General features: G+C 32.7%; 1 protein-coding gene across 1 annotated transcript; it reads right to left on the reverse strand.

The window, feature by feature from the left end:
• Positions 1-1,035: 1,035 nt before the first annotated feature.
• LOC134243644 (liver carboxylesterase 1F-like) lies at positions 1,036-5,037 on the reverse strand. Its single transcript, XM_062725884.1, has 3 exons — positions 4,928-5,037; positions 1,566-3,115; positions 1,036-1,317 (listed from the first exon to the last, which is right to left on the reverse strand). The coding sequence occupies exons 1-3, from the start codon at positions 4,931-4,933 to the stop codon at positions 1,155-1,157; spliced, it is 1,719 nt and encodes a 572-aa protein (XP_062581868.1). The 5' UTR covers positions 4,934-5,037; the 3' UTR covers positions 1,036-1,154.
• Positions 5,038-11,233: the final 6,196 nt, after the last annotated feature.

An 11,233-nucleotide genomic window follows, 5' to 3' on the forward strand; every position in this document is an offset into this window, starting at 1 on the left:
TCTTTTTTTCTACAGGTATCGTGGACGATATAACACTTACAGGTAACAAACAGCAGTGAAGATAGAAAAGAAATATTTTATGATGTCAATGTTTTAATAATATACGTCCTTTCAATTATTTTTTGAAATAAAATTCAAACATATGGAGTTTTCTAACCCGCGTGTATACAAGGCGGGTACATGAAAGAGTTTGGCGCGCGATAAGGCAATTGTCTTCGAAAACATGCAAACTCAGATTATCAGGTAGCACAGGTAGTTGATCTGTCAATCAAATCAGAAGCTATTGTTTTTTTTTAATGATTGACAGGCGGTAAATTATTGATCTTGAATCAGGTAGATTTTGAGGCGTTAACATAAAATTGGATGTTTAAGAATTTGTATTTTATTAATTTTTCGAAACAATTACTGTAAGTATAACACCTTTCGATCAATCAAACTATTGCATTTTTATACTTTTTGTAACAATCAGAATATTTTCTACATTGTTTGATTACATACATGTATTCAAGCGTAGTATATGTGCACTAATATGCAAGTGTGATAACTATATTTTGTATGTTTCTAGTTTCATCCAATGAGTAAAATTCAAGGCTCAAACATTTCATATTTCTGATTCAAAATTAATCTTATAACTTTTGTTTCATTTGTCCATTGAGATTGAACATTTGAAATAATTCATAAATTTTCATTTAATATCTTTGTTTATCAAACATCCTATTGTCTTCATAAATGTTTACCTCATCATGGTCAAGCGAGTTCACCACTTTAGTTAATTTTCCCCACCTTTGTAGATTATTTTGTAGAGTATTTGTTCATTTGTTTTTATATGATATTATGTGCACATGAGAATCATTGGTTTTATGTAATGTGGTCACTAAACATCTTAACTCTAAGGTATTGTTGCACAGTGTTTTCCAAGTGCAAAGACTCATTGTTTCATTACTTATGTTTTTATATGTCACATAATATCGTCACTTTTTGCTGGAAACTCATCAATAAACGACGTAAACTTTATTCAGAGCCTTGGTCATCTTTTTCAGAGTTATCACCCATGACAACGCAAAAATCTTGGTGATATATAAATAAATAAATACAAATTGGGTGGTTTTCAGAACACTTTAATATAAATTATTAATTTAAATATACAATTAATTTTAATTAGTATGCATGATGTTTGGTATAGTATTTAACCAAAATTTCATTCTCTCTGCCTCGTACTTATTTAGGGATGTCAGATTAGCGTAGTTGAGTTGTAGATAGGTTTGCATGCTAGGATCAAACTGGGGCCATTTTGGAAGTCCTGATCCGTTCGGGTCGCTGGAAAGTTAAACAAAAACACACTGTATTTGCATCATAATATTATTTCTACAAACAAGTAGACAGAAAAATAGTTTTTTTTATGTTTAAAAAAGAGCAAAACAGAATATTAAAAAGAATATTTGTATTGAAAACCCCACTCTTCATACACCCGATACTTTACAATTGCAAATACTGACGAAGAGCACATAGGTTGCCTTGTAAACACTAAACTTTTAATAACTTTAGTAAGATGGGAAAAAGCTTACCCTGTTTTGGCAAAATTAGTCCAAAGATCTTTCATTATTAAAGCCAGTTTAAATTCGTCTTCTGTAACATCTATGTGTCGATAATGAAGATCTTCTATTCCAAAGAGGAATGGTAGCTCTGATGCGTGTCCAGAACCTCTGTACCATGCAGGTCTTGGAGCACCGTAAGGCAATGGGGTCTTGTTGTTAAACAAATACTGAAATGTGTTTGTGGTTTTATAAGTTTTACTGTTGGAGTGAGCAAATAAAGATGAAAATGTCGGAGAAATAAAGAATAAGTCTGTATACATTTGGAGAACTTGTCTGCTTTGTTCATCAGGATCATTATTTACTTTATATTCTTCGCAAATAGCTTTGGAAACTTTGGCATTAGAGTCAAAATAAGTTCGCACAATGGCAGGAATGAAGTTATCACAAAAGAATTCCTGAGGGATCCCGGTGCTTATATTAAAGCCATATCTGTCCTGTTCTTCGGGGGTCATTGCTAAATATAACGACCCCTCCATATTACAATTACCAATGATCATGTCTAATGATTTAAAGAAAGCGAGTTCATCCGATGAAGGATTAGATAGAAGTTTAGATGGGAAGTCATTGAATAATTCTCCGTCAATTACTGGTGCAAAGGGTATTTCAATCGTCAAGGAAGATATCAAAAAATAAGTTTCAAAGATATTTAAAACTTTGAAAATTTCATCAACTGATTTGGATCTCAGGCAGTAGAGAACTGTTTTAAAATTTCTCGTTATTGGGTCGTACACACATCCCAGAGCATCTCCCAGGGCAGTAGCCGTGAGTTTGGCATGCTGAGATAACGATAGGAAAGTATCAGACACTCCACTCTCGGCTATTACTCTGTGGAAAAGTCCCTTGTTCCTAGGAATCAACGATAAAAGCGACACACTAAATCCACCTGCAGATTCTCCGAAAATTGTGATGGACGAGGGATCACCCGAATAATCTTCAATATTATCCTGCACCCATTTTAAGGCCAGCATTTGGTCCCATAATCCGTAATTACCCCTGGCGATGGTTTCATTGTAGGATAGGAAGCCAAAGATACCGAGACGGTAGTTGATGGTGACCACCACAACGTCACCCTGAGCTGCCAGCATCGTGCCATTGTAAAGCGTGCCCGATCCGTAATTATACGTCCCACCGTGAATCCAGACCATAACGCTTCTCTTTTCTGACGTAAAGTTATTAGGTACATAGATGTTTAACTGAAGACAGTCTTCGGAGAGACTCTTAAAGGTCCTTTTATTGAAAGGATCCGGCGCCTGAATACAGGCGTTTCCTAATTTTGTGGCATCCAGTACCCCATCCCATCGTCCATATGGCTCTGGTTTAGCAAACCTTAGAGCACCAACTGGGGCCTTGGCGTAGGGGATATTAAGGAAGCTGAATACCTTGGTTGTACCATTATTGACCGTTTTCACAGTGCCTGTCAAGTCCCCAAGTCTTGAACCGATTGTGTATGGCTGCTGTCCTAAAGCAAGGTCGCTTAGAAACACAACCACTGCTATAGACAAACTGATTTGAAACCCTCTCTGCAAAGCAACACGATTAAAATATTGTTAAGAAATGTACTATGAAATTTAAAGGTAAATATCCAAGTTGCAAATATGACATGTTTTAAATAATATAGTCTGCATACATATGATGCTTTGTAGGTAAATATACTCAATAAAAAAAGAAACGAATACCGGTATTCAGATTAAATATGAAAATCTGAGTTTTCAGTTTAACCTTATTTTATTTAAGCGATTTTAGAGTGTGTTGTGATTAAAATCAAACATGTCCTATGTTGCGAATTGAAAAGTCAAGTTGATGTCATTTCCATCGCCCCAAAATTCAAGGGTCATAACAATATGTTCTGCGCGACGTCTCAGTGCTGGTAGGTTTCCAATGTACGGATGTCGTGGATGAATACCAGCTCCTCTCACTCTCTTGCAAACATTTTGTGCACTTTATGCTGATTTCTTCAACCAGCAATTGTAGCAGCAGTTTGTGCAGCAATTCTTAATCGATTGCTGAAGGGGGGGGTCTGACGGTCCTGTCTGGGTGTGGTAACCCGTTGACGGCCAGTTCTTGGTCTGTTATCCGTGTTCTTAGTTGGTGGTGACGAACGTTAAACCCTGCAAAGCCGATTGATGTACACTAATGCAGTTGCAACCTCCTGTTGCATAGCTCCGGTTATCATCATAGTTAGCCTGCGTTGCGTTCATCTTTGTTAAGGCATGACGTTGCAACATTGTTATCAAATCTCAAATATGGGTTTAACAGGAGTGTTTATAGTTTATCTAAATCCATAATATCAAAGAAAATAGATCCCCAGTTTACAAGAAATAATGAAAAACTCTATTTTCATAAACATGATTATTCAAGGGAAATAACTCAACACTTGGATTTTAAAACCCCAGGTTGTCCTTTAAATAGATCACATGTATCCACTGATAAAAAAAGTCGTTGTTCCATATACTTTTTCAAAATTTCTTTGTTGAGTAAAACAATATGCGTTTCTTTTTTTGTTGAGTATATATGGGATATTCTTAAGGAGCAAATTAAATAATACATTTAATTTGATACTCATATGATACTCATCTCGACCTTTGCATTTACTAGCTGCAGAACTGTAGTTCTCTACTTGAGAAAATTCGGACAAATAAAGCAGAGAGCTACAGATCCAAGCGTTGTAAAAACCTTCGATTTACGCCGACGATTTTTTGTCGCTCACTATGGGTATTTTTTCGTGTATTTTATACTTTCCCCAGCTTTGAAAATAATTTTGAATGGTATTTGATAATAAATCATACATTCAACTTCAACTCCTGATCATTGAATTACCTCTCAACGCTAACAAATGGCTGTTTGTGGTTACGGACGTCAAAATGGAACTCTTTTAAATCGACATTACAAAACTATATTCAGGCTTGTTTTGAACCATTAAAAGGTAAACAAAGTATCAAATATAAGAGTTAAATATATGAATTGTTATCGGATACCATTCTAAAAGCCAGAGAAAGCTTTAACTACGCGAAATAAATACCTAAAGTAGCGACAAAAATTTCGTCGGCGTAAATCGAAGGTTTTTACAACGCTTGGATCTGTAGCTCTCTGCTTTATTTGTCCGAATTTTCTCAAACAGAGAGCTACAGTTCTGCAGCTATGCATTTACGTATTAGTATAGGAGTATTACAAACTAAATGTCTACATATGACTATTAATTTAAACTTGTTTGACCACCACGCATTTCTTTGGAGCCTCAAGCTCATGAAATGCTTTATTTCTATTTTAAAAATATTTTATTTCTTACAAGAAATGCATTAATGAATAATAATTATACTGAAAAAAAAACTTACTTGCATGGTTTAGATTATCTTAATGATGGCATCTATCAACAAAGGTTGCATGTATCAACAAATGTCCATTGATAACATTGTGAAATGAATGTCGAAATACGGGATATTAGGGACGACAAGATATAAAAGTATTATACGTTGTTTGTTAATAGAATTTGTTTTGTCTGATGTAACCGTATCCGTGTCCGTACCCGTGGTTTCAAGGAGCTTGAGAATTGACTATATATGTACAATATCCGTGAGTGTTGCGTTTTAACGCTGTATTTGTTAAACTTGATTGATTAAACACTTGTCGATAAAGGGGGAGGAAAATAATTGTTAGGTTATGATGTATTTTCCTCTCTTAAACTATTCTTTTTGCATATTAACTTCTTTTCATGAAAGTTACATCATGGAGTTTTTAGTAAACAAAGCTCTGAAAAATCTGATATTTTACCCTTAAATACTATTGTGTGTGTGTGGGGGGGGGGCAGGGGGTTTATCCCCCCCCCACACACACACCCTCACACACGTGTTTGGACTTCGATCTGGGGACCCTGCCATAACATCTTCAAATGGGGACTAAGCGATTTCGTGGCAGAATTGGCATTATTTAACTCATTTTACCCCTTATGTATCCTGGAATAAGTAAATAGACTGAGACTTTGAGCTAGAATGATATATCCGTGAATTTAGAAAACGGGGACCCGGAAGTGCCAATATGGGGACCTCTGTGTAAAGGTAGGGGACCCAACTTCTCATAAGCTTACAGAATTGGGGACCTTTACTCAGTCCCTCATACACAAAGAACAGAAATGGGGACATATTTATAAATGAAAGTTTGGAAGATGGTTGGACATGTTTATTTATTTATTCAGGCGCGGATTCAGGGATTTCTCAATGTGGGAAAGGGAATTATCCTTAGTCCAAAAATTTCCAATCCAGAAATTCCTTAATTAGCAATAACAAATGAAAATAAAAAAGAAAAAAAAAACATGTAATATCATTTCCAAAACGTGTAAAAATAATCTACTTCGAGGCGCTGTTGGTGGGGTATACGTTTTTTGAGGGATGAGGTGGATGTGTTCCAAAGACATTTTTTTGCTTCACTATATATATATATATATATATATATATATATATATATATATATATATATATATATATATATATATATATATATATATATATATACATTTAATTACCGGTACTCTGCAATTTCCAGGAGAGGGGGTGGTTCCGAGCCCCCAGCCATCCGCTAGAACTGCACATGTTATTCAATTTTTGACGGCTTTTGTTCGTGTTATTTATCACTGAGCAAATTTTACATTCTTGAATTAATAGACTTTTTAACATTTATCTCTTAAATTCTTTAATCTTTTTTTTTACTATGTGCTTCTTTGTAATTGATTAATTAATGTCTTATTTATCTCATTCCCTTTCATATAGGATTAAGACATTCCAACTGACACGCAGTGACTCTGTCAAAATAAGTGTTACTCTTTAGTTGTTAATACCTCGGGATCCTGTATCAATAACGTTACTTTAAACATATTTTTATTGAATAATTCAATAAGGATTGGGCAAAAGGCAAGGCCTATGTACACCGTCTCCTTGTATAATAGGTCAAGTTACAGATATTAAATAATAATACTTGTACACGATATAATCAATAAAATTATATTGAAAAATTAAGATTCACAATCAAGTATTATTTATCAGTGTAATATTTCAAAAAGATGACAACCCCCTAACTGTATACATATTATTTACATACTGTTCCATCTTAAAATAATACAAATATTTGGAAAAAAAATATGCATTTAATAGAGTACATGTATTTAATATAACAGTGTTCCTAATTTAGTCTTTTAGAAGATTTAATAAATTCTTGTACATATGAAAATATTTTACAATTTGTTTGATAAGAGTATTGACATTTTCCTCTTAGCAGATAGTCGAGTTCAAAAACAACATCAATATCATTTAATTTTTTTACCAATAAAGAAGATGGGTGAATAAGGCGAGCAGAATGCCTATAGTGCGACAGATAAGAAGTGAAAATTTTAATCTCAATTGAATCCAAATTTTACTTGATATTTCATCTAATATTAAAGTACACTTTATGTAAAATCTCTACAATTTACAAAAATCTCACAAAGACTGAAAATATTTGCCTATGAAAATACTTACACACACTAAAAAGATCAAAAAACGATCATTTTCTCATACTTAAACAAAATTTTTCAATATGGGTGGGTCTTCTCTCCATTTTTTTGAAAGATGATCCTAAAAGTGTGCTATAAAATACACATTTTTTGGTTTTCAAAAACATGGAGCGAAGACCCACTATGCCTTAAAAGTACAATTTTATGACACAACATTAGCATCTTTCCGAGAAATACTTCTAGTCCATTAAGTTGTGGGTCATATCACAAACATGATTTAAATGCCTAAAATCAACATGAGCGGTGTAGCATAGCGCATAAGGCGTTAGTCTCAAAGCAGTATGCTACTGAAACGTCGGATTTTTATTGCTAGGGTTCGAATCCCACTAATACTATCTAATAATTTTATGAAAGAAAATTCTTTACGAGATTTTTTCTCCCTCAGAATAGTTTTTTTTCCTCATGATTTCAAAAATTTCAATAATTAGAAGTTAATTTAAATAATCAATTCACATATTTAATATGATTTCTTGATATCTGACGCTATAGGCATTCTGCCCGCCTTGTTCACCCATCTTCTTTCTTTCAACATTATATATGATGGGCAGTTGATAAGATAATGTTCAGTATCTTCAGTATGAAATCCACAATTTTGACATGATTGAATATCTGATAAAAAATGATTTTTAAATGTGCATTAAGATTACTAGCATTGTTTCGCAATGCAAGATATTTTCTTTTCTATTACCAAAGTTAAAGTACCTACAAGGTTTATTAGTTGCTCCCCAATTTTTAAGTTTTGCTTTAAAAATAGGTAACGAAGGAGAGTTTTTTACATCTTCACTAAGACTGTTCCAAAGTTTTATGGTTGAGGGAATAAAACTATTGTAGTACGACATTGTTTTACTTAAACAATAAAATGCTTTCTTTGTTTGTTATTACTGGAATGAACGGAAGCAGCTGTTGCAGAAAAAATACATAACCCGCGTAAGCGGGTTATGTAAATTTTTTCTGCAATAGCTGCGACCGTTCATTCCAGTAATAACAAACAAAGAAAGACATTTTATTGTTTATATTTATATCTGTTTAAATTATCATTTTAAGTAGGATTAAAAACATTAATTATTGTGTTAAAGATGCGAACGTCTTTGTACGTTTTATTGATGGAACGTTCCGGGTTGCAATTACTGAAAGATATTTCATATATTTTAGCTACTTAGTTGTTTCTTTTCCATTTTGTTACGAATCTAAGTTAGCCCGGAACCAAAAATTATCCTCATAATAAACGTTCCGAGTTGCAATTAATCAATGAAAGATATTTCATATATTTTAGCTACTTAGTTGTTTGTTTTCCATTTTGTTGCGAAGCTAAGTTAGTCCGGAACCAAAAATTATGCTCATAATAAACGTTCCGGGTTGCAATTACTGAACTTCCTATTTCAAGTTACCATCATGTGTAGATGTAGAGGGGGTGGGGGTGTTAACTCCCCTTAGTTATTTAAAGAATTTAGTTAAAACAATCGAATTACATTTTGATCCACTCGCATACTCGCTACCTTTAGTGTAGCTACTAGCGAGTATGCGAGCAAATCTAGCATCTAAAACCATATTCGAATACATGTTTTGTATAATCATATATGTGACCCCCCCCCCTCCCCCCCAAAAAAAATCAGGTTTGGAGACGATTAAAGATTTTATTTTCTTTGTTTATTAGGAACATTTCTGAGTTAGTACTTCTTTATTGGATGTATCCCTATTACTTTTTTTAGAAGCATGTTTGAATTTAAGACTGATATGTTTAAGTATTTTTTTTTTTTAAATTCATTTTAATCGATTTCTTTTGCATACATATATCTTTAGCAGATTAGTCCATTTTTATCCAAGTTTTGTGTAAAAAAAAATTAATATAATAGAGTTATTTGTGTACAATCTAGTTTACATTTAGCAGAAACAGAAAAACGGAGCTACATGACAATATACAAGTAACTTTTCTTTTCATAGTTGTTTGTATTATTGGATAAGTATTTTAGAAAAGATATAAGGCATACATGTAACATCTTTTCTTGTTCTTTGTCCAAGTTGATCAACAATCTCTCTCTCTCTCTCTCTCTCTCTCTCTCTCTCTCTTCCACGAAGAGGAAGTTACCTTTATAAACTTTCTTTAATTTTTTTGAATATGTGTTGTTTAATTTACATAGGCTTATACCAATAAATGCAGCAGATTGGTTTAGATCTTTTGAATGTAAACCCCCCCCCCATCCCTCCGTTTTTGTGCCAGATAAAAAACAATCAATTGTATATTTTTATATACTTAGAAAGGGCTTGAATAAATCTTTTTCAATGTTTTAATCTTTAAATGCATACATGTCAATGAGCGCATTCTTATTAACTGTTCTCTCCATTTCTATTTGTTCAGGTATTTACATATATTCACACGGTATGATGTTCATAAATGAATTTAGTTTATTAAAGAAATCATTAATTTACAGTAAATAGTTGATTTATTTAAACGAAAAACATTCTTTATTGTTTTCCTGACACCAGCGTTTCTTAAAATCACCTAAGATATGACATGTCCGCAGTCGTCTTAAAGTTAGGACTAAGATTAGAAAGTCTCCTAAGATAGGATAGCTTTGATGGCCTCACTTAAGACTAAGATATGTCGTAAGTTCGTCTTAAGAGATGTCTTAGTCCTAAGATAGCTTCATAAGCATGCCTGCAGGTTTTCATTTTAAATTAAGATTTTACATTCCCATCGAGTTCTAGAGCGGAAATACACGTTTTATCAGAATTAAAGAGAAACATTTTCTTCTTTTCCAAATGATTATAGTTTTTGAAAGTTCGTAAAAAAATCTATTATATCTATAGGAAAAGTCATTCAAAGATGTCTTTTGAAAAATCAGTTAGGCGATGTAAACGTACGCGGTTGCCTTCCACACTAAGACTCCTTTGTTTGTTGAACACATTCAACAAATTGTTAATTAAAATATAGAAAATTTCATACCAAGCAAATCAAGTTTATTGTCTATTGTTCACTGCAGGGGAAGGGGGGGGGGGGGTGAGCAGACTTCACAATGCTATTAATATAAATAGTAAAATACAGATCTGTGTCTGTAATACATTTCTTCTTCAGTGTTATTTTTACAAATGAATACAAATGTACTTGTACTTACGTGCATGAATAAAAATGAGTTGAATTTTATTCAAAAGTTTTTAGCCGTGTCATTGAAACATTTCCAAGTTGATCATGTGCATGTTTTGTTGACATATAACATTAAAATTCCTTAAATACATATATAGCATCTTTTGGTATCATATCAAAAAGTGTTCATATTTTTCGTTCTTTCCTAATTTTTCCATTGTTTTCAAAATGTTTTTAATTATAAATACACCAAAACTTGTGTTATAGGCCATTTAGAATATTTACCATATAGGTTATATAAGAAATATTACCCTATGGTATCTTGGCGAAATGCCTGGTAAGGTACCCTAGTTTTTTGTGAGGAAACTTTATTAATTACCTATACTTCAATGACAAATTCTTAGGATAAATTATATTATATTGAGGAACGTGTCGTCTGACCTTAAGGGACTCCGACCCTCAGCCAGGAAAGACAATTCTTTAATTTATAATTTAATTGAAAGAGTCTTTAAATGAAGCTTAAAAATCAAATCTTTTAATTTCATGCAACAATTTTCATTATATGCCTCTCAATGTGCTTCAAGGTTCTTTGAACTTCTCAGAAAGGTCTAATTAAAAGTAGAAATTTTTTATCCCGAAAAAGCATTTCTAGATACCAAAGTTTATTAACATGATATGAAATTAGAAGTAATTTATGGAGCTTTGCAAAGAACCTTGAAGCACATTGAGAGGTATATAAAGAGAATTGTTGCATGAAAATATTTAATTTTCAAGCTTAATTTAAAGACTTTTTAAATTAAATTATAAATTAAAGAGTTGTCCTTCCTAGCTGAGGGTTGGAGTCCCTTAAATGCTTAAATTATAGATTCCCTTTTTAGATCCGGCATGCACTCGTTTCCCATTATGTTCTTTTATTTTAATTTATTATTTAATATATTTGGTTTAAAAAACGCAACTACATGTATGGGTGTTTATAAAATTGTAAGGAAATTAAAATATTACCTAATAATTAAAGTA

Source organism: Saccostrea cucullata, unplaced genomic scaffold, assembly GCF_032062105.1.
Source record: "Saccostrea cucullata isolate Sc308-1 unplaced genomic scaffold, CSIRO_AGI_Scuc_v1 ctg4561, whole genome shotgun sequence".
Classification (NCBI taxonomy): domain Eukaryota; kingdom Metazoa; phylum Mollusca; class Bivalvia; order Ostreida; family Ostreidae; genus Saccostrea; species Saccostrea cuccullata.